The sequence below is a fragment of the Sarcophilus harrisii genome, chromosome 3 (assembly GCF_902635505.1).
Source record: "Sarcophilus harrisii chromosome 3, mSarHar1.11, whole genome shotgun sequence".
NCBI lineage: Eukaryota > Metazoa > Chordata > Mammalia > Dasyuromorphia > Dasyuridae > Sarcophilus > Sarcophilus harrisii.
The window spans coordinates 304,748,159-304,773,073 of record NC_045428.1 but is presented as its reverse complement, the minus strand read 5'-3'; the positions used below and the strand labels follow the sequence as shown (position 1 = coordinate 304,773,073).

Sequence of the window (24,915 nt, the reverse complement as noted above, 5' to 3'; positions counted from 1 at the left end):
CAGTCCTTATTAGTCTTTCCAGCTTTCTTTTTTCATATTTGTATTGTCAGCACTTAATACAGTTCCTGAGACATAATAGGCCCTTAATAAATATGTTGTCATATCATGTTGTGTTATCTTTCACAGTTTAGTATTTAAGTTCCTATACAATTAGGATCCCACTTATTTTTCTATTCTTATATCACAAATTTTACATTCCAGCCAAAATGGATTAATTGTCCCCTAAACTCTATGGGTTTATCCAGATAGTATGTGTGGGAAAATTTTGATAGATATTTTGGAATATTGCCTATTTTTCTCTAAAATGGACTTTGATTCCCCACCTTCCGGGAGGAGCAGGAATAAAAGGCCATGATCTTGGTCACTCTGTTCTATTCAGAGAGGGGATATTAATCTACAATAAATATCTGCCCCTTGCTAGTTCCTAAAAATATATTTTTAAAGTTCAATCTGCTTTCCTGGTTATTTTTGTGAAAATTAACTACTGATTCTATATTTTATATTATATTTTACTCTGTGATTGATTCTATTCTGTAACCATATTCTGCAGTCTATATAATGAACCTAATCCCCTTCTCTGTCTTTAAATGTAGAAACTTATAAGTTTAAATGTTCAATCTCCCTCTTTCAAATTACATACAAAGGTTTAAGTTTTCCCATAATCACTGCTAATTTAAGGAAAAGTCTAATTTATGTTTATAGATTCAATGATCTCATAAAATACTTTAACTTTTAAGGAATTGTTATTTCAGTACCAGTTGCAAATTACTTTGTGCCAAGGAATTTTTTACCATTCAGAATTTCAGAATTCCCTGAGAATTCTCATGATATCTATTTGCTATCCTTGAAATCATACAAACTGACCATCTTAAGTCCAATTAATGGTGGTTTTATCTCCTTCCCAGGTACCAGTGAATCTACTTCCCTGGACTATAATCAATGATTCAGAAGGCAGCTAGATCCCACAAATTCACAAAACAATTCCTCTGAGATACAGAAGGGGTTGTCTGGATTCCACATATGTGGATACATCCTTTCTTTAATATAGCCAATTATGATCACTCACTCCTATGATGTTGCAAATCCCATAACTTAATTGTATGATTTTTGTTTTGTTCTTTGTTCTATGCTTTAAAAATGAGCTTCACCTTCAATGTGAAGTCTTTTGGCTCACTGAGGCAACAATTGTATTTTCAGAATCATGCACTGCTATTAAAATGTTGTATTGCTCAGAGAATGTATCTCTCAGTTTACTTATGCTGAATTTCACTGCAATACTATCTTTTCAAAGGGATGCCTCAAACTTGTATTTGAAGACCTTCTGACAAAATGTTAATTATGAAAAAGACCATAATAGTTCATGAATAGTGAGTAAATACATTTATCCAAGCAAATAGTAAGCAAAAATCATAGAAGCTACATGGATTAAAATATACCAGTTAACAACCAAAGTTAACAATCTCTCCTACTTGGAAGAAGTTATCTCCGTTCATACAAAAGACTCTGATCTCACCCAAAGGAAAATTCTTCAAAGTTTTTAGTGTAAATCAAACTGGAAATTGAGAATATACTGAAGCTCTGCTTTTCACCTACATGGCTTCTTTCCAGGGCTTATTCTCTTTACCTCTGGATTTCTCCTCATAGAGTTTGTCAGTACATGTATTTTCTCTGTAATTAGGAAACACATTTCTCTTCTCTCAAGCTTTTACACCAACCTTTCCTGGCATAGGTATGTACCATTGTCATCATTCTGCCAATAAGGAGACTTTTATACTATTGTTCTACACTTGTAGCCAAAATTACATCTATACTCCATCTTCACCTCAGTGAATTTTCACAAGCATTCCCTCCAGCTGGAATATATTTCCACCTCTCAGAATCCTTGTTTTAATTCAAGGTTTAATTTGGGTACCACCTTCTTGATGAAGGCTCCCCTTCCTTTCTCCCCATCCCTACTTATTAATGCTTTCTTCATCCTTACTTTTTCTTATGCTAGACTGACTTACATGTATGTCTTATGACCACTATTAGAATCTAAGCTCCAAATGAGTGCAGGGACTATTTCATTTGTCCCATTTCACATAGATAATATTAAATAAATGCTTATTTAATTGAATACTAGATGGAATGCCTTTTGTTCTAGCTTTCCAAAGTTTTATTCACTCTTTTGGTTATATTATTAATGTGTTTCCACATGGAAAAGAATGAATGGGAATGGGTTTGCTGTTCAGCAGAGTAAAACTTAGAAAACAACCTGGAAGCTGGAATTCAGTTTTTAAAATGTCTCTTGTTAACAAAAAAGAAAGAAAGAAAAAGAAGTTAAATTAAAAGAAAGAAGGTGAGGCCTACAGTTTAACACATTCTGGTGCTTGGTTTCCTCCTTGGGCACCTCAAGCTTTTGACTAAGTTGTTTCTCTTCCTTCTCCTCTTTCACCTTATTCATTGACAGTTCTGAGAACTTCCTCACCACATTTTTGATGCTATTATGTCTGGTCTTGTTCTCTTTTCTTCCTTCTATATATTCCTTATTTTTCAAATTCTGCCTTAAACTTCAGGGCATTTGCTGCATTTAGGAACTGAATCACATTTAGGCTTGGGATTTTAATCATCAAAGTCAACATGCGTGCTTCAGACCCAGGCTTTCTCACTGCCTGCATTGTCCTTCAGCTCCATCAATGGTGTCAAATAGTGATTTGTACAGATCTTCAAAATTTTGTCCCTTCTCAGGAGGAGGCAAATCATCTCTTTCTCCTTGTGTTTCAGTAGATTTGTGTTACCTGCTCCTAGCTCTTTCCATTTGGAAAGGTCATTCTCAGATGCAAATCAGAACAACTTGGCCCAAATCATAAAAAGCTCTTCATCTTCTTCAAGGGTCTTAATCCAATGCTCAGGAAGCGGCACTATGGGTTCAAACTGTGGATCATAGTTTGAGTCATTCACATTCTCTGGATTAGGGTTCATTTCAATCATCTCAAAGTCATATCTTCAGAAGCTAACCTTCCACAAGAGCTGGACCTCAATGAAGAAACAGCAAAGAAAAAGCCTGGATCCTAATTTAATAACATGCCTTTCCATTTTGGGAGGGAGTATAAATAGAATCTAGCCCCAGGAAATGAACCCTTGTAATCCTTCATTAGAATTTAGGGTCACCCAGATCGTGAAAGAGAAAGCCAACCAGAGTGGTCTGAATAAAGAGGGATTCTCTTGTCCAGATTGCTGGAGGTAGTTAAATCTCATGATCAACATATTCTCAGTAGGAAGGGCTAAAAACTTCTATTCCATCTCCTCATTAAATGTCTACCAATCAGTTGATTTTCAGTTGTCAAGGGAATTCCTATCTAGGATGATCTAAAACTTTCCTACTTTCCATGTCTTTTGTCTTTGGTTGCCAAGATAAAGCAAACCATCAATATATTATTAACTAGCTTAATTAATAATTTTATTTATTACTAAATATTATCTTATATTCTAATTAACACTATAAAGTTATTATATTATTAAATTATTATTAATTTCCCAGAAACTCTGTTTCCTGAAATTTTTTCTTTCTTTATATTGGCAATATTCCAATAAGAGTGAATAAGAAAGATGACAAGTATAAACAAGAGTTGATGTTTGGTAAAGTGCAAGTGGCAATAGGATAAAGAGCTGAAAGGATCAAGTGCAGAGGCCAGTATGTGGGAACATCAGAGAATCAATGGTAGATTGGGAGGTTAAGGAGAGGTAGTAGTTGCTAATCAGGGTAAAGAGGAGCAAAATTAGGGAAAGGCAGGAGGAAAGATGTAGTGAAAAAGTCACACTTTTCTCTGTTATCTATGCCTCTGATTACTTTTTTGTGTAATAAACAGCCAAAAAGGAAGCCTGAACTTCCTCAATTGTTTTGTAAATAGAATATGTAGGGGAAATCAAGGAAATTCTATGGGACTATTCTTGCTTATTCAAATTTATTTTTTTCTTGTTCAGTCTTTCCATTTGTTTTCAACTCCTTGGTTATATTTGGGATTTTCTTGGCAAAGATACTGGAGTGGTTTGTCATTTTCTTCCCCACTTCATTTTACAGATGAGGAAACTGAAGCAACCAGCATTAAGTAACTTGACCAATCAGTAAGTGTCTGAGGCCAAATTTGAACCTATAAAGAGGAATCTTCCTGACTCCAGACTGGGAACTGCTCCACCTAGCTACTATTCAAATCTCAATTATCAAATTCTGGAAATTATGTCAAGTATGAGCCAGGCTAAACTGAAGTTACCCTTGCTAAGCAAATTAGGAAAATAAAGAAGATTATAAAGGACAATACATATATTCACATATACACATATATAAACAATATGTATGTCAATGCATATATATCCTATTTCCAAAAATAAATGCATTTTAGAAACTTAAAATTTGTTTACATGGAAAATTTGATATGCTAAACCTTTTACATATTTGTCTAAGTAGGTTTCTGATATGGCCCTTTATACTAAGGGATTTCCTCAATATACCCATGTATCAGGTAGTACAAGTATAATTATCCCCATTTTACAGATGAGAGAGGTGAGGATTGAAGCAGTGAAATAACTAAATAAGGGTCATGTGGCTAGTAGTAGGTAGTAGAATCCTTAGAAAGCTGGCCTCTGCCTGGAAGAGCTAATTTTAATTTTACTCCTTGCTAGATAAACCTGAGTAAACCAAACTTTCAGGACCTCCAGGCCATGCTTAAGACTGTAGTTGATATAATAGGAACTGGTCTATACTGGCAGAGTTAATTTCCTCTGAGAAAGTTCCTTGTACCAATGAAATCATGTGTCTAGTGTAAAACAAAAATGAGATTTCAATATGGCAAAGTAGTTTAGATTTAAGTAAAATCATGAAGGAAGTGTAATACAAAGACACACAGAATCAGTGACATTCTTCCACTTTATTTATTGTTCAGATGAAAATAGGGAAGTGTGAAGATTGAAGACAATATTCCTCTCTAGGATCATCTGTTAAAAGAAAGTGAGAAGGAAGTCTCCACTATACTTGGTGATGAGGAAAGAGAGCAGCAAAGAGAAATATAACAATCTGGTGGCTAGTCCCTCATAGGTGGATGTTTGATTTTCCTGGCTTTCTAGAATTTGTGAAATTCACAAATAGGCAGGACAGCTGTGGGGAAAGAATAGAACAGATGGTTATTCAGACTCTGCCAGCTATTTGCTAAAAATGATTCTATCCCCACTCCTACAACATGTAAATAGCAGTTAAACACTAGAAATTATGGTCAATAAAGAGCATAGAAATAATTCTCCCTTGCCCATCTCTTAATGGAATAAGGGACCTGCCATGGCCACATATTCCTACCTTTCCCCTTAATAGCCAAGAGGTCCCTTATATAACTTCATACATCACAAAAGTAGAATCTTAAAAATGGCTTGTTTACTATTTTCCTATTCTGCTACTTTCCTGTATCTGTTTCTTATTTATTCTGTTGTCACATGTGCACATGCACGCGTGCACACACACACACACACACACACACACACTTTTAGGATTGGATGGAAGTCAGAAAGGTCATCTAGTCTAACTTTTGCTTTGTGCAGAATCCTCAAGTTTCAAGTCACTGGAGTTGTCACCTGTGACCCAGGCTGTAACCCAGACTTAGCAGAGGTTGTTAAGGGCCTGGGAAAAGTTGCTGGTATGAAGGCTATGAGTTTCCATACAATACTTATTGACTTAAGTTATTCTCTTCTGTCTTGCTCTAGACCGTAACCCTTTTTACCATAGGTTATATTCAGGGCCAACCTTAGTCTGAAAAGGAGAAGAAATAGGCCAGCAGCAAGCTAGAGGGAAATCTGTGTGGCCACCAGCTATTCCCCTACATGGCTGTCAACTAGAGACAGTGAGAAGGTAAAGACTAATAGATTGCTCTTTGTCTACTATTCAGCACCTTGGACAGTGCTTAGACCCACAGCAGGTACTCAATATTTATCAGATTTGATGATTCCCCTGTTTCTAAGGAATTCATTTGATTGTGTGCTCCCTGTTTCCCGGTAATGTGTCTTTCTACTTACAGGAAGTCGAGCATTTCTTGAGAGAGCCAACAGCTGTGACATATTCTTTTCCTAAGAAACTTTCATAAGTGCTGCCATCTGGGATTTTTGCCAAGCACTCAGTGTTGTCTTTGAACAGGAGGTTTCCAGTTTTGGGTAGGATATTAAAAATGTCTTTATCAGTCCCATAAGTTCCAAATTGGCTCTGGGTCAAAGAGATAGATATGTTATCAGCAGGCATCCATGGAAAAATGAAGAAAAATATAATTTACTCAGGATCAACCTTAGAGAAAACTTCAAAGCAATCCAAATTGACCTTTGGTGTCTTTCTCTTTACCTTGTCACCATTATCCCTTGCTAATATTACCGATCCTTCTTATTTGTCCTCTATCTGGTCCCCTTATGGCCCTAATGGCTATGCCACTGTTTTCTCAGGTCCTGAAAGATTTCTACTTAATGCATTACCCTAGCTAAGGGAAATTTAAAATGCCATTCCTAGAGATAAAATACCTTTATCTAAAGGAATAATTAATAGAATCTGAGGCAGTATGTCATCCAAATGGTGAAGATGCCTTCTGAGAGTAAAGAAGTTTTCAGAATCCCCCTTCAATTATACAATTCAGTAACAACTTCCTTCCCTGGTTTGTTCATTTGGTTTGTCCTTCTTGTGATATCTTGAATTTAGAGACCATGTCTTTTTCATAGTGTCCAGTGTTATGCGAAGTTCTACCAGTGCTATTTCTGACTGTTTTCATTTTGATTTTAAAAAGCAGATAATCAAGAACAAAGACAAATATATTTATCATAACCTATACCCAGGCTGTCTGCCAAGTGATGTAAACCATTATTCTCACCTAGAGAAACAACTAAGTGAAATAGGGTGAGTACAGGAAATCTTCCCAAAGTCTCCTGACAATATCAAGAAGGAACAGAGTTTGAAAAACGTCATACCCCTCTAATTTATAAAAAATCAAGCCATTCTCCAATTGAAAAATGGTCAAAGGATATGAACAGACAATTCTCAGATGAAGAAATTGAAACTATTTCTAGTCATATGAAAAGATGCTTCAAGTCATTATTAATCAGAGAAATGCAAATTAAGACAACTCTAAGATACCACTACACACCTGTCAGATTGGCTAAGATGACAGGAAAAAATAATGATGATTGTTGGAGGGGATGTGGGAAAACTGGGACATTGATTCATTGTTGGTGGAGTTGTGAACGAATCCAACCATTTTGGAGAGTAGTTTGGAACTATGCTCAAAAAGTTATCAAACTGTGCATACCCTTTGAACCAGCAGTGTTACTACTGGGATTATATCCCAAAGAGATTATAAAGAAGGGAAAGGGACCTGTATGTGCACGAATGTTTGTGGCAGCCCTTTTTGTAGTGGCTAGAAACTGGAAACTGAATGGATGTCCATCAGTTGGAGAATGGCTGAATAAATTGTGGTATATGAAAATTATGGAATATTACTGTTCTGTAAGAAATGACCAACAGGATGATTTCAGAAAGGCCTGGAGACTTACACGAACTGATGCTGAGTGAAATGAGCAGGACCAGGAGATCATTATATACTTCAACAACAATACTAGATGATGACCAGTTCTGATGGATCAGGCCATCCTCAGCAACGAGATCAACCAAATCATTTCTAATGGAGCAGTAATGAACTGAACTAGCTATGCCAGAAAAAGAACTCTGGGAGATGACTAAAAACCATTACATTGAATTCCCAATCCCTATATTTATGCACACATGCATTTTTGATCTCCTTCACAAGCTAATTGTACAATAATTCAGAGTCTGATTCTTTTTGTACAGCAAAATAATGTTTTGGTCATGTATACTTATTGTGTATCTAAGTTATATTTTAATATATTTAACATCTACTGGTCATCCTGCCATTTAGGGAGGGTGGGGGTAAGAGGTGAAAATTGGAACAAGAGGTTTGGCAATTGTTAATGCTGTAAAGTTACCCATGTATATATCCTGTAAATAAAAGGCTATTAAATAAAAAAAAAAAAAAAGAAAAAGAAAAACGTCATACCCCTCCATTCTGAGTCAGAAAGCTCGTTAACAGAAGATCATAAAGGGTCCCTGCACATTCTTTTTTACTTTCTATATAGAGACTTAAGACAATAGTGTTAATATATAGCCACAGCCAATGACCCACTTTCAGATTTAAGTGGAAACAAAATTAAGTGACTGGATTCTGGGTCCTATTGACTCATTCAAAGTCCAATTAAGTAAGGAAAAGGGATAGCAAGCACTGGATTATACAGACCTGTTGACCCAATAACACCCAGCGAACTAAGGATGCCTTTTCTTGCCGTGAGATCACAGCATGGTTTGGTGCCTTGGCCAAGTGACAAATCTCATATTGGTTCACATCGCTCTGTCCTCCACTTAAACATAATAACTTAAAGTCATCACTTTTCAGATTTTTTGCCCAAGATTCTGTATTATTTCCTGAAATGAGAATGAAAAGTGATTATCAACAACCATTTCTATTTTGACTAGTTGTTAATCTATAGGCTATCACCCATGTAATTATAGTACCTATGACTCTAATTTACTTCTTCATAAAAATCTATACATCTGTGCCATGATGATTCATGGAAAGAAGAAAATATCTACTATTCTCCCAGGAAGACAGTTCATATTTTATAAGCAATGATCCTTCATCCTATCCTGAATACTTCTGTCCATGAGACTTTTTCTTGAGGTTCAAAACAAACTTTTGGTTTCAAGACCAAGGAGAATGTACTTTGTTCTTCTGTTTCCAAATACCTTTTAGTATAAGTGGAGAAAGGAAAAAAAACTTTATTCTTATGATTGTTTCCCAGACATTGAACACTAGCTTCTATGCTTCACTTTGCTAGGTTCCCCTTGGGGGCAAAATTCTTTGGAGGGTCATTTTTAAAAGCTACTTCACAGGCTCAATGAATACCACATGTCTATATACACTAGCATACTTGTGTGAATACAAATTTCATAGGCAGCCTTTTCATTTTTTATCTATCCTTTGCATTGCTGCGAGAGAAGAAAGCATGGACATTGAAAAGAGTGCTAAAAGAGCATCTTAGACATGATGTTATGATGTGAAACTCCTCTGGGCCTGTTTCCTCATCAATAAAAGGAAGGAGATTGACTAAATAATCTCTGAAATCACTTCTAGCTCTAAATCTATGTTGCTTTAGTCCCTGGGAGAATTCATTTATTCATTCAAATGGTTTTGATTATCATGTGAATAGTTTACCACCTCTTTTGCAGAAAATTTATTAAGTCCTCATGTCAGGCAAGGACTGCAATTGTGTCCCACTATTTCTTTGTAGGAGTCTGGGCTCTAGTCAAAATTGACTTGAAATTGTCTATCCTAAGTGTTGTCTTTGTACTTCCATCATTCTACTCTCACCATTATCCCTATAGAGAATGAATCACAAAGGAGACTTAGAAATGTAAATGGCCATCCTGTCTTCACCAGATTCCCTCTTTTTACATTCTTACTCTCACTAATCTTCCTCACTTAACAGAGGGGGAAACTAAAACTGGGGAGGAGTACTGAGTCAACAAGGTGGCTATGATGATGGGAGGATGTAGACCCTGCTCTTAGCACTCTTTCAAGATGTTTCTTGCTTGCACTCTTTCCCCATCCAATTCTTAACCTTCATTCAAGGCCCAGCTCCATTCTCAAAATCCTCTGAGAAAGAATCCAAGTCAAAACTGAACTCTGAATTTTGAGTCTAAAAGGAAACTTAGGTGGTGCAATAGATAGCACACCAGAATTACAATCAGGGAGTTCAAATTTGATTTGAGACACTTCCTGGCTATGTGACCCTGGGCAAATCACTTAACCCTGTTTGTCTCAGTTTCCTCATCTACAAAATGAGTTGCAAAAAGAAATGATGAACTAATGTAGTATCTTTGCCAAGAAAACCCCAAATGGGGTCACAGAGAGCCAAACATGATTGAAATAACAACAACAACAAATGTCTACACTGCTCTTTGGACAGTTAGTTGTGGATCCTCTGAGTTAACCTTAAGTCTTCTCCTATATTCAGCTGGGACCATTAACCCTGAAATTGTGGGTACCTAAGATGTGGGACTGGTTTTCATATCAATCCAAAAATTTGTTGTTGGGAAATTAACAGTTTTTGAGAGGCTTTGTAGAGAAGTGGATAGAGAGCTGATCTAGGAAGTAGTTAGGAAGCTCAGTGGCCTGGAGTTCTGAGTTCTTAATGGCTATGTGATGCTGGGCAAGTCCCTTAACTTCTGTCTACCTTGATTTCCCTTCTGTAAAATGGGAGTAATGATGGGAATCTGCCTTCCAGTGTTGTTGTTAAATAAACCTTAAAATGCTAAATAAATGCTAGCTTTCATTTTAATGATTGTCATTATTATTAGGAATCAAGATAATCTAGCTTTCCAGTTCCATCTTTAACACATTTAGGGTGTGTGATTTGGTGCAATTCAATTAACCTCTCAGTGGCCCTGGCATCCCTCTAAAAACCAAGCTCCAGGAAAAATACTGATCTGCACTAGCAAAACTATCCCATATCCCTGTGTACACACCTCTGATAGGGGAGAAAAAGGAAAACAAAAAAATTACTAAGCATACATTTCTGCTTCCATCTGTCAGTGTAAGTAAAGAATGGATATTCAGGAATCTACTGTATGTGGGTGGTCATACGGATGACAGGGCATGGACTTGAAACTGAAAGGGACCCTGAAAGCTCCCTTCCCATTCCTACTCCAACCCTTCATTCTGCATTTGAGGACTTATGCAATATCATATATGCAGTCAATGTCAGAGCTGAGATTTGAAAATAGATCTTCTAACTCCAAATCTACTTCTTTTTCTCTTTGCCAAGAGTTCCTTCTTTCTCCTTCTCACCTTACATACCTCAGATTCCTTTTGCTATTATCTCCTTCACCCTTGACTCACATGAAGAGATATCCCCCTTCACCTTGCTAAACAAAACTCTTTACATGATCCTCTTCCATTCTGTTTTCTCCCCTGGATTTCCCTCTTTGACATCCCCACTCTCACTCAAACATCAGCCTCTCTTCATGCACTGGCTACTATTCTACACTCTACAAACATGCCAATGTTTCCTCCATCCTCAAAAAAATTTCACTTCATTCATCCATTCATACCATATCTCTCCTATATTTTGTCACCAGACTTCTTGAGAAAAACATCTACAAGAGGTTCCTTCCCATCCTTTCCTCTCATCCTCTTCTTAGCTCTTTACAGTTTAGTTTGGGATCTCCTCATTCAACCAAAACTGCTCTCTCTAAAGTCATTCAAGATCTGATTGCCAAATCCAGTGGCCTTTTATCAATCCTCATCCTTCTTGACCTTTCTGCAGCCTTTCACACTACCATTCACCCTCTCCCCCTTGAGATTTTCTACTGGTTTTCATGATACCTTTGTCTCCACATTCTTCTCCTGTCCTTCTGACCACAGTTTCTCAATCTCCTTTGCTGGATCTTCATCTAGGTTATGTCCTCTAACTTCATATATCATATGAGTCCTATCCTGAACCTTCTTCTCTTTTCCCCTGATAGATTTCCCTTGGTGAATCTCATCAGTTCTCATGGATTTGATTATCATCTCTATATTAATGATTCTCAAATCTTATCCAGTCATAATTTCTCTGCTAACCTCCAGGTTCTCATCTTCAAATATCTATTGAACATCTCAAATTGGATGTCCTATAGATATCTTAAACTCAATGTGTTCAAAACTGAACTCACAAGTCTCTTCCTACTCCAAATGTTCCATCCTGTAGTCAACTCCCAAAGTGATCTTCCTAAAGGGTATATTTGAGCATTTAACACTCCCTCCCATCCAACACACACACACACACACACACACACACACACACACACACACATTCAATAAATTTTAGTGATTCTCTATCACTTCCAGGACCAAAGATAAAAATACTGTGTCATTCAAAGTCTTTAATAAGCTGTCTCTCTGTATCACCCTCCTCAATTTTTTCTTTTTACATTCAACATCTCTGTCACACTTTCTCTTTGCTGCTCCATAAAGGAGACACTACATGTCCCACCTTTGGGCATTTTCACTGCATTTCTCCAGTATCTAGAATACTCTCTCTGTTAATCTCTACTTCCAGGCTTTCTTCTTTCCATCTTCTACAAAGAAGACACTCCACCATCCATAATTCTAGTGCCTTTCCTCTGTTAATTATTTCCAATTTTTCTGCAGATAGCTTGTTTGTATATAGTTGTTTGCACATTGCCTCCCCCATTAGACTGGGGGCCTCCCTGAGGGCAAGAATTATCTTTTGTTTTTCTTTGTCTAGGACTAATGCCTGACACATAGTAGGCATTTAATTGATATCTATTGATTAACACAACTTCTTAAGAGTAATAGAAATAATGTCAGTTATTAGAAGTGTAAGGTGATGCTACTAATTGTGCACAGTCTCTGTCACAATTTTTATATGTTTTTAATATTTTAATACTTTTAAAAATATTTTTATTTAAACTCTCATAATATAAACTCCAAGAGTCTGGGCCTGAATCTTAGCTATATTTTCTATATAATTACTAGAGTTCAAAGAGACTCAAGAAAGCAACAAGAGTCCAACTCTTTCATTTTATAATTGAAGGAACTAAGACTTTGAGAGGACAAGTGATTGGTCAGAAGTCACATAAGTAATACTAAGATTTGAACTCAGATTCAGCTCTAAATTCAGTGCTTTTTTATTATAATCTACAGCTTCTCCTGGCATCTAACATAGTGTTCTGCATAACCATATGTACTCAATTTCTCTTTGTTGGATTGAATTGTGCAAAATTGCTATAAAGATCCATGTGCCACCCTTGATCCTGACTTCATAGTTCACTGAAACCTAGAGGGAATCACATACCATTTACATTATCCCAGACGGTGCTGTGTTTCACAAAAGCAACATCTCCTTTATTCTCAACCAGGCATCTACAAAAGATGAAAAGCAAGTGAGCATTAAAATTCTCTTTCTCAAAGAGAATCTTTTCCAGAATCAAACATCTTCCTTTTATAGGAGTGTGGACTTTAAAGCTGTAAGGGACTTTGGAGGTCTTTGAGTCTAATCTCCTCATTTTCCAAATAAAGAAACTGAGGTCTAGGAATTGTTGAGTAAACAGAAGCAGGATTTCAACCCAAATCCTTTGACCCAGGAACTAGTGCTTTTTCTGTCATGTCATGCTAAAACCACTATATTCATATAATCCTCGCAATGTTCTCTTCAATAATACATTTCCATTCATTTTATTTGATATAAGATAATTGTCTTCATGTTATTTTAGCATGATAAAAGTTATTGCTTCCTACAATATTTTAGTGGTATCTTTATGATATAATCTCTAAAACAAAATTTCAGTGATTGATACCAAAACACTACTACAAAGTGATTAGTGATTGATTATAGAACAAAAAGAAGTCAAATGCTTTAGTTACCATAATCCATTTTGATCAATCATAATTTATTCAAAATACTACTGATGATACCAATGTAAATAAAGTAGTAAAAAATTTTATAATTCTATTATCAGAGCACTTTCCCAAGCATTATGAACTGCTTAATGAGTACAATGGAATTGCTTGTCATCAATAAGTGTTTAAAAATTTGGAAAGATTTTAATTCAAAAGCTCTTTTTGTGAGATGATTCACAACAATTTCCACTTCCTTATTTTATGTAAGTCACTATGGGGGCAAGGGAGGGTAAGGTGGGAGAAAGAATTGAGAAGGAGGGTAAATATATTTCCATTCATCACATTTTGGCTTTCAAATTTGGAGTTTCGCCTTTAAGTGTTCTATTTTACTTCTTAATCATTCATAAAATTAGCTATGGAATTATATTTTAAAATGTGAAAACAATTCCTGCAGAGCAACAGGATCACTAAAAGCAAAAAAAAATTGGAGACGGGCATTTCCATATTTGCATTACTACTCTCTTTGGGATTTGATACCAGAACTAGATTTGTAACTTTGTTTCAGAGTTTTGTTTATTAATAGTTTTGTTGCCTTGTCTCTGTAGATACCTTTGTGTTATCCAATTGTTCATAATGGGCCAAAGTATATAATATTAGTAGCAACAATCTACCTAATACCATCCATAGTTATAGTCAAAGGAAGAATTCTGAACCAAGGATAGAGGCAATCACAAAAGATAAAAAAGTTTTGTTACTTATAGCCTATATGATCTTGGACAAGTCTCATGATCTCTTGGTGCCTCAGTTTCCTTATATAGAAAATAAAGGGTTTACCTTTTAGGACTCTTCTAGTACTAATAATCTATGATTCTATGATCCCTTTTAAAAGGCTAACCTTCCCAGCATGATGAAGACCCAATGTCAAGCATCTCCTTTGACATGTTTTAGCTTTTAATTACTGTGTTCTGGGTAACCTTTTCAAGATTATAAATTAGATAGACGTGTCTGTGCTTAGCAGAAGGAATTTCCTACAACAATATCACAGGTCTGTCTTTTCACAGGCTTCCTTTGAGAAAATTTCCAGAATCACTGAGCACTAAGAATTTTCTTGCAGTACCTAGGTGGCACCATAGTGCACAGAATGCTACGCTTAGAGTCAGGAACTGATTGCAAATCTTGGGCAAATCACTTCACCCTGTTTGCCTCAGCTTCCTCACCTGTAAAATGAACTGGAGAAGGAAATGGCAAACTGCTCCAGTGGCTGTGCCAAGGAAATCTGAGATGGGGTCACAAAGAGGCAGACACAACTGAAGTGACTAAACACCAGCAACTTTTTAGATCAATCCCAACGTGGAATAAACACCTCAGGAAGCGGTAAGTTACCTATCTATCTCACTTCCCAGAAGTCTAGATCAACTCTTAAATATTAGGAAAAGAATTTCCTCTTGGACATAAATTGGATTAGATGGTTACTGAGCATCTTTCTAATTCTGAGATTCAATAATTCATTCCATGATAATAAAAGAGACAAAGTAATCATAGCACTAAAGTAAGATCTAGAATAACCTTAGAGAATCCTTTTGGGCCAACTTTATTTTTACAGAGAACAATTGAAGCTTAATGTATTCAACATCATACAGGTAAATAAGTATCAGAGGACATGTGTAAACTTAGGTTTTCTGACTCCACAATCGGTATTCTTTCCAATGCAATGTGCTGCTTTTTCCTTTAGCTATTCAACTTCTAATGTATATTGTCTTCACTCCAACTAAGAGGCATTAAAAGGCCTCATTGCCCATCAGTCTGTTAGGAAAAAAGATCCAACAGCCACACAAGAAATTTGATGATACTGGCAAATGACCAAACATACAGAGCCACTGATCTGGACTATATCCTATTGACCTGGTCTAAAATCCTTAGTGAAAGTGGGAAGACCTCACCAGTAGTCATGGATCTGCCCCTAACCAGCTGCACAATCCTGAACAGGTCATACAAGGTTTCTCCACTTCAATTTCCCTATCTATAAAAATATAAAAGTACACTAGAAAAATTCAGGGCTTCTTAAACTTTTTCCACTCATGACCCTTTTTTACCCAAGAAAATTTTACATGGCCCTGGATATAATAGGTATATAAAATAATTCAATCATAATTTCATGACCCCCACATTACAAGATCTCAGTTTAAGAAGCTAGGGACTAGATGATCAATAAGAGCCCTTTCTGATTTATAATTTTACAATTTAACTATTAATCCTGTGCCAGTATCATTTTCATTTCTACATTACTGGGAAAGAATTTATAAGCTGTAATAATGAGCAATCCATGACAAAAGGCTTGAGTCTAAGAGAATAGGAAGGACAACAATGGGAGTAACAAAAGGCCTGAGTCCAAGAGAATAGGAAGGAAAGCAATGGGAAAACAAGGTATCTTGAGGGATCTTACAGATAAGAAAGAGTGTCTTCCTCAGGTATCAGGGACACTTGGATCCCTGATCATGTCATTCATTGTGTTCATCTTTCAGTTTCTTTGAAAGACTATTTCCTAAAGCTGATACCCTTCTAAGTATAGCCCAGAGCTATTAAACTGAAGGAAGAGTTAATGTATTGGAAAGATGTCAAGAAAAAAAGGGAGAAGAGACTGCTGTTGGTGATAGTATTTTAGGGTTGGGTTTAATACATTTACCTAAAAGCCCCATTGTAGCCATAGTAGGTTTCTTTGGTATTAGAAACACATTTATCCAAAACTGGTGAGTCTGGATTGCCAATACATAAGGAACAGAGATTGGAAGTACGATCAGCACCGGGAGCACAAGATTCACTGAAGTATTTATCTGTACAGAGAAAAGACAGTTGTTTCTTGAATAAATATGAGTGCTTCCTTTTATTTTCCATGTCAAAAACCTCTTTTTAAATTACATAATTGCCCCAATTAAATGAAGACATATGATCATAAGCCCAGAACCTGAAATAAATCAGAGGTTCAGAGATAAGGCAACATTGCAGGGAGAGAAGGTGACTCCACCCACACCCCTGATGGTGATTTTTTTCTTTCTTTTTTTTTTTTTAATATTTATATATTTAAAATTTTTTTAAAAACAAAAAGAAAGACAGAACATGGAAAGTAAAAATATATATTGTCATGTGCCCAGCAGAATGGCAATATTCAATAAATTTCCATTTCAAGAAAACAAAGAAGACATTATATTTATGACTGTCCATTTTTTTGGTTGTTGCTTCCATGTAGGTTATTCTTTTGTTTTTTACTGTACACTTTTTACTTTATTCTTTTTTCAGATGGTGATTTTAAAAAACACTCAAGGCTCCTATTTAGAAAGTCAATTCATATACTACACCATCATCCAAGTTAGTGACTGCTTTTCTCCTTCAAATCTGCCCTTAATATGTTTTAACTTGATTCTATACATATAGAAATAGCATTCTCTGCCACCCAAGGTAATGAGGAACTTCACAGTGTAAATTTCCCTAAGTCTCTGACAATTAGAGAAAATCAGACTTCCTCAAAGAACCAGCTTACCAAATGCACAGGAACCGGTTTGGTTGTATATCAGGCCCATGGGAATGTTCCAGCCAGCAGTTCTGTCAACTGCTGTGTGGCAGGATTTCTTGCCTTTCAGTGAATTCCATGAGAGATCAGTACCTGACCTAACAACAGCCACAGCATAATAACCTTGAAAATAACATACACAAAAAAGCAAAAGTTAGCATTGTGAGCCATTCCAGAAAGGGCCATTTGATGCCACTAGACCAAGCCTACTTCATGCCTTAGGGAAAACAGATATATAAATGTCCTCAGAATCATAAGAATCAGAGCATTGGAAGAACCTCAGCAGTCATTTACTTCATTTCTTATGACCAGAAAGTTAATCTATACTATAACAAACTCAACAAGTAGTCATCTAGACTATTCTCAAAAGACTTTTCAATTAAAGAGAATTCCATTATTTCCTAAGGAAATATCTTCCATTTAATTATTTGTGTTCAGTCATTTTTCAGTAGTATCTGACTCTTTGTGACCCCATTTGGGATTTTCTTGGCAGAGACACTAGAATAGTTTGAGTTTCCTTCTCCAGTTTATTTTACAGATGGAGAAACTGGGGTAATCAGAGTGAAGTGACATGCCCAGGGTAACACAACGATTAAGTTGTTTGGCTAGACTTGAACTCAGGAAAATGAACCCAGTGATCTATCCTGTGCTACCTGGTTAACTCTTCCATTGCTGTCTTTACCCTCAGCCATTCAGACTCACCCTCAGCAAGTTTATTCACACAGTCCTCTCCATGACTCTTTCCATTCTTAGGTGCTGAAAAAATAAAGAAGCCAGAGGAGTAAATCTTCTCTCTGCATTCACTAAATATCAGGTCTTCTTAAGCATAAGTGTTTATCCCATTACAATGTTATTCTATTCCATTCCATTAAGGAGAATCCATTCCATTCTATTCAGGAGAATTTTTGATTCTCCACAGTTTAGAATAACATGAAAAATGAAAATTCATTCCTATTCAGCTAACTTGGCTTCCATTTTGATCCCACCCTTAGAGTGTTCAAATGACTCAGGCCCAAATTTTCTTTTTCTTTGTGCTTTTTGATCACTTCAGGGTTTATTAGAACCTTTCTATACCAGGCACAAGATGCAATATATGACCTTTGCTATATATTTGTATATAATATGTGACCTTTGGTATATATTTTGTATATAGCAAAGGAAAAAAAATGAGAAAAAGCTAACCTAAGCTGTCTCAACTATCTCAGGGCTTTAAATGTTTAAATGATTATTTGTGATTCTAATTTGCCCCTTTGATATGTCCCACCCTTCTTCTGCTACCTTAGTGAGAGCTATGTGCAAAATCTTTTGTTCAGAGGCTAGAGAGAATCAAGCTAAAGGAGAAATATTCCCTCTACTTACTGTAGTTTTCTGCTAGGACAGGCACCAAACCACACTTGCCAGCAATATAAACATATCCTCCATCAGTACTCATGGCATCAGCTTCCCCTTTCTGTGGAAGCAAAGTAAATCATTACAAAAATATTGTTCCATGTAGCTTAGGAGCCTAGGCTCTGCCCTCAGAACTGCCACCATATACACTTAGTGACAGGGCTGATTGGCTAGGGAGGAGAAGGATGGGAAGTACAGGAACTTAGGTAGAGTTTCACATGAGAAAATTATCTTCAATATCAATCTCATATAGCAGACCAAAACTTTTAAAGTTACTTCTAAGGTTTCTGGAATCATAAATCTAGAGCTGGAAGTGATCTTCAAGGTATTCTAATTCAACCCCCTCATTTTATAAAAGAGTAAGAAAGTAAACAGTCTAGGATCCAATACAGGAGACCCAAAACACATGGTGTTTTAAAATATTACATTTTATAAATACAAAGCTTTTACTACAAGAAAATCCCACTCTCTCTAGCATGGGAAAGAGGGGGTGAATTTCTTCTATACTAAGTCAAGGTACTCATGTCACAGAGAAGGGTACAATAACACATCTTTATGGGCACATAACAATGAAAAAAACATAATTCGATTGAGGCAGGGAGTAAAGTTTCCGGGTGTTATCTACAAAGTACAAATTCTTTGACTCATCTCTGTCCATATCACAAGGCTAATAATACACTAGGGATGTCTAAGGAGACCCAGGTTTTCTTCTCAAACATAGATTCCCAGGAGCACCAAAAAGCATTCACATATTAGTCTCTGACTTTTGACTCCACTGAGTTCCTGGTCATGGAGGAAGGGACTCAAGTTGAGTGGCAGCACAAAATGGACTGTCTGAATAATGGCAGCCATATACTTTGTTCATGGGAAGTTGGTCTTTAATGTAATTCCCTAACAGAGTAGCTCAGATACAGAAGAAATATTGTGATCATTATCATTTTTTTTATCATCTTCCTTCTCTGGGAGGAAATTCCTACTTTGAATTTAAAAAGTTTATAATTAGACGTTACTTTCAATATCACTTATACCAAACTTTCCATTTTCTAAGCAAAGAAACTGAGTTCCAGTGAGCCAACAATTTTTTTCAGTCACACAATTGATAGAACCATTAACTAGTGATCCTCCTAGGCTAAAGAACCCCGAGACACTGATACTGTACCAAAATGGGAGCTACCTACCATTATCTTGACAATGCAATCTTCAGAGTTTTCTCCTACTTCACATTCAATGACTCCATTACTGAACACGCTCCATTCATCACATTTTTTCTTTTCATCATCATTTACTGTGCACCACTTCACCTTCTTGTCCCCTAAGGGATGAATCTTGTCTAGGGCATGACCTGGGAAAAGAAGTCAAGAGTTGCACTATGCAAAAGCTTTAACTATGACCAGTGAAAAAAGAAATGGCTTTCTGAAGGTTTGATCTTTTGAGTTTATTGATTTACTAAATAATATATGGTAATTACCCAACAAACAAAGACCAGACTCCTCAACTTAGGTCTGGACCCTGAAAACAGGGGTAGTTAGACTTTTATACATTAAAAACAATTATTCAAATACAATTAATTAGAAAGAAACAATACAACATTGAGTCATCTAATTTGATGAAAGAATAGAGATTTTCCAAGTTGGGAGGAAAAATACAAACAGGTACAATTTTTGAAATCAAAATTACTCCCCCTAAGTATAAATAATCAACACAGCAACAATAACTGATTGATATGGAGCAAGTTTTCAGATAAGAATTGCTTGAGATGTACATCTGTAAGAACTCTATCATTTAATAAGAGAATCAGAATACAAATCACAACACTGATCTAGCCCTGGAAGAGATCTCAGAAGCCATCTACTCCAACTCCTTCATTTTATAGAGGAATAAATGGAAGCAGAGAAAGTTTACATGACTTGGCCTAAGGTTGTGCAGGTAGCAAGCAATGCTTTTAACCTAGATCTTCAACCCTAGAACAGATCATTTTTCATTTCCATTTCCACTCTCCCTACAGCCCTGATATACTTTCCTTAAGTGTAATTAATAAGTATTAACTGTGTATATCAGATGCATATGTATTCATATATACATATATAAGATTTCCAAGATTCCTCCTGATTCCTCCTATCCCTGAAATTCTTTGATATATAATCGAATTCTCAAATATATTATATGTATATATAAAATATATATAAGTTAGTATGAGATCTTTCAAATATGTGATTCAAATATATGATTTCTAAGGTCTTTTCTATCCCTGACATTCCTTGATTCTGTACTTCCCTAGTGATATCAGCCAGGCATTGTGCTAGAGATCATGGATATTTCAAAAACAAAAGTAAAATATGCCAGATGTTTACTTTCTAAATGTTTTTTTTTTCTTCTTTTATCTTTTTTTTTTCTTTTTTGGCTGAGGCAATTGGGGTTAAGTGACTTGCCCAGGGTCACACAGCTAGAAAGTGTTAAGTGTCTGAGGCCAGATTTGAATTGAGGTCCTCCTGACTTCAGGGCTGGCACTCTATCCACTCCACCACCTAGCTGCCCCCTAAATAATTTTTAATTAACTGATTTGACCTGGCCTTTCAAGGACCTTCCTACAGGATTTTAGAGTGTTATTTTCCTTTGATGGCCTCTGTTTTTCACATCTTTAAAATGTGGAAAACAAATACATGATCTCGAAGGCCTTTTATATCTTTGAAATTCCCTGACATATAATCAAGATTCTCAAGTATATGACATATGTATGACTGAGATCTTTCAAATATGTGATTCAAATATATGACTTCTAAGCTCTCTTCTATCCCTGACATTCCCCGATTCTGTACTTCCCTAGTGATACTAGCTAGAAACTATGATGGATAGGAAGATTTCCTGAGTAGCTGCACTGAGGATCACAGATATGATTGGAGAGGGGCATTCTGAAAACTTTAGAAATAATACTGAATATAATGTAGAACTTCTGTATGTAGTTCTTAAAATGTTTGCCCCGTCCTTCATCAGAACTAACTCTATAAAGCTCCTAGACTCAGATGACAAGTAGAACCATCTGGCCTGACAATCTATGGGAGACTAGTACAAGAAAGCAATTTAACCCCTCCAAATTTCAGTTTTTCCATCTTATCAATTGCCAAAGATTTTTTAAAAGGGTCAAATGCCTGGAAGCATTATAATGTCTTACAATGACTGCAACTGAGTTAGAATCATGGACCCATATGCTAATAATGTACTGCTTGGGCCCCCACTCCCCATCTCTGAAATGGACCAGAGTCTGCTTACCTTTCATAGGCTTGATGGCCTGGATGAATTTGTATCCTAGGTACAATTCATAGTCCATTTTTGGAGGTACTCTCAGAAGTCTATTAGCAGAGTCCTTAAATAGCAAGTCTTTTCCATGTTGGGAAGCAAATAGATTGAATTTCTCTGATTTGCCCTTGCCAAAATGCTCCTATTCAAGGGAAAAAGAGAATCATGAATGAAAATTGCTAACAAGGGAAGAGGTAACTCAGTATTTGGTCCTTTTTGCTATATTCCTTCATGAGTTCTGTAATCTAATCTGCTTCCATACTTTTAATTATCATCTCTATGCCATTGCTTCACCAACCCTTTTATACTGTCCTAATCTCTCTTGAGCTCCAGTCTGTTTCTTTCATCACCATCCACCTATTAGAAAGTTCTACAAACACCCAAAACAGATCTCATGATCTTGTCCCATACTCACATTTTTCTACTAAATGTTTCTATTTTAGTCCAGGCCTTCACCATCCTTCCATTTACTCAGGTTCACAATTTTGGAGTTTTCCTTAACTCCTCACTTTCCTCCCTCCCCAACTTTTACAATCCATGCCTAATTTTGTGAGCTTCACAACCTTTCCTATATGCATGCTCTTCTTTCCTCTTCATTCCTCCTCTCCTTTCCACCACTACCTAATTTCAGTCCCTAACTTTTCCCCTGTACCATAGCAATAGCTTCCTAATTGGTCTCCCTGCCCTATTTCTCTCTCCTCTTCTCTCCAACATATCCTTCACATAGTTGCCAATGTGATGTTCCTAAAGCCCCATGCTGACAGTGTTACTTCTCCCTTACTTAATAAACGCCAGCGATTTCTATCACCACCAGAATCAAAATATAAACTCTGTTATTTAAAGGCTTTCACATGATTCCAACCTACCTTTCCATTCTAATTACATATTACTCTTTTTCACTCACTCTATTGTTCAAACTGGTCTTGCTATTGTTGATACAGAACACCATCTTCCATTGCCTTGTCCACTTTGCCTACGCTCCTTTTCACCTATACTTCAAACTGGTCTTCTTGCTACTGCAAATACAGAACACACATATTCCATCACCATGTCCACTTTCCATAGAATTCACTCTTTCTCCATATCTGCCTCTTTGAATACCTTTGTTGCCTTCAAGATTCAGCTCAAGCGCCACCCTCTACATAAAATTTAACCTGGCCTCCTCAACGCTATTCATCTCTCCCATATACTACTGTTCTGTCCTTTTCAATCCCGGGAGGAACTGATTGTATCCTGTAATCCATTTATATGATACCTCTTTCAGAACATCCTAAACACCTCTATCAGGTTTGTTGCATAATCAGAGATTCCATCTTATATATCTCATAATCTTGTCTACTTTGTAGGTCTCTATTAATCTCCCAGTTTATCTATCTCCATTTATCTTCTCTAAGACTTTCGTTTAATTGTATTCCAAAGCATAATGTACCTTAGGGCAGTTGAATGAGAAGCATCTTCTTAGTTCTTTACCCTTTGAGAAATTACCTCTCTTATAACCATAAACAATTTTGATTACATTGAGAATCATCTGTTCAATCATTTCTTCCAAAATGATCACAAAGGAAATGTTCAGCAACACTAAACTTGTATCAGAAAGAATAGAGTTCCAATCGGGCCTCAGATATATAGTAGTTGGATTTTTTTGAGCAAGTATCAGAAGAATAGAGTTCAAATCTGGCCTTAGATACATAGTAATTGGATTGTTTTGAGTAATTTAATTGTAAAATGAGGATGATTTCTATGTGGCATAAGGTGTTGGGATGGAGTCAAGAAAATTCATCTTCCTGAGTTCAGATCCAGTACCTGACACTAACTAGTTGTGTGACCCTGCACAACAATCCTATTTACTTCAATTTTCTTATCTGTAAAATCATCTAGAAAGGCAGAGCAAGCCACTTTAACATCTTTAAAAGGATTTAAAGAGGAACAGGAATTAAGAACATAATAAGAACTTAGCAGAAGGAAAAGATGATCAATAGTGATATGAAAAAATTCTCTAAATCACTAATAAGTAAAGGGATGAAATTTAAACAACTCTGAGGTAATGCCTCACACCCATCAGACTGACTAAGATGTTAAAAGCAAAATTGACAATTGATGAAGAGGCTGTGGGAAAAGAGGTACACTATATATATATATATATATATATATATATATATATATATATATGTACTTTTGAGGACCTGCGAACTAGTCTAATACTAGAAAGCAATCTGGAATACTCCAGAACTGTGCACAATAAACTCTGCATGCCTTTTTTTTTTTTTTTTTTGCAAGAAAGGATATCTTTTTTTTTTCCAGTAAGTTTACTAATTTTTAATATACATTACTTTATGAATCATGCTGGGAGAGAAAAATCAGCAAACGAGAAAAACCATGGGAGAGATTGGAAAAAAAAAAAAAACAGAAACAAAGAAATGAACATAGCACATGTTGATTTACATTCGGTCTCCTTGGTTCTTTTTCTAGATACAGATGGCATTTTCTTGTCAAGGTTTATTGAGACTGCATTGGATCAGTGAACCACTGAGAAGAATCAAGTTTTTCATAGTTGATCATTACTCATTTTTGCTGTTATTGTGTACAATGTATTCCTGGTTCTGCTTGCTTTGCTCAGCACCAGTTCATGTAAATCTTTCCAGGCCTTTCTAAAATTAGCTTGTTCTTCATATTTTATAGAACAATAATATACCATTATCTTCATATACCACAACTTGTTTAGCTATTCTCCAATTGATGGGCATCTATCCTTTTCCAATTCTTTGCTACTACAAAAAAGAGTTGCTACATATATTTTTACACATGTGGGTCCTTTTCCCTCCTTTAAGATTTGCTTGGGATACAGACCCAGGAATGGCACTGCTGGGTCAAAAGGTATACACAGTTTTATAGCACTTTGAACATAGTTTCAAATTGCTCTCCAGAATAGTTGGATCATTTCACAACTCCACCAACAATGCATTAGTGTCCCAGTTTTTTCACATTCCTTCCAACATTTATCATCATCTTTCCCTATCAAATTAGCCAACAAATGGAGGTGGTATCTCAGAGTTGTTTTAATTTACATTTCTCTAATCAATAGTCAGAGCATTTTTTCATATGACTATAGATAGCTTTAATTTTGTCATCTGAAAATTATGTCATATTCTTTGACTATCATTTGGGGATGACTTGTATTCCTATAAATTTGACACT

At 36.1% G+C, this 24,915-nt stretch overlaps 1 protein-coding gene and 1 pseudogene across 1 annotated transcript in view; both read right to left on the bottom strand.

Moving 5' to 3' along the window:
- Positions 1-1,265: 1,265 nt before the first annotated feature.
- LOC111720181 lies at positions 1,266-3,414 on the bottom strand (annotated as a pseudogene).
- A 1,471-nt stretch (positions 3,415-4,885) lies between these two features.
- LOC100925261 (serotransferrin) overlaps positions 4,886-24,915 on the bottom strand; it is a 32,924-nt gene continuing 12,894 nt past the window's right edge. Inside the window, exons 8-17 of the mRNA XM_031959756.1 lie at positions 21,694-21,862; positions 19,605-19,768; positions 18,397-18,487; positions 17,740-17,793; positions 17,008-17,160; positions 16,156-16,303; positions 12,928-12,995; positions 8,307-8,491; positions 6,037-6,220; positions 4,886-5,131 (exon numbers count right to left, since the gene is read on the bottom strand). Of these exons, the coding sequence (XP_031815616.1) occupies positions 5,097-5,131; positions 6,037-6,220; positions 8,307-8,491; positions 12,928-12,995; positions 16,156-16,303; positions 17,008-17,160; positions 17,740-17,793; positions 18,397-18,487; positions 19,605-19,768; positions 21,694-21,862 (1,251 nt within the window). The 3' untranslated portion in view covers positions 4,886-5,096. The remainder of the gene's footprint in view (positions 5,132-6,036; positions 6,221-8,306; positions 8,492-12,927; positions 12,996-16,155; positions 16,304-17,007; positions 17,161-17,739; positions 17,794-18,396; positions 18,488-19,604; positions 19,769-21,693; positions 21,863-24,915) is intronic.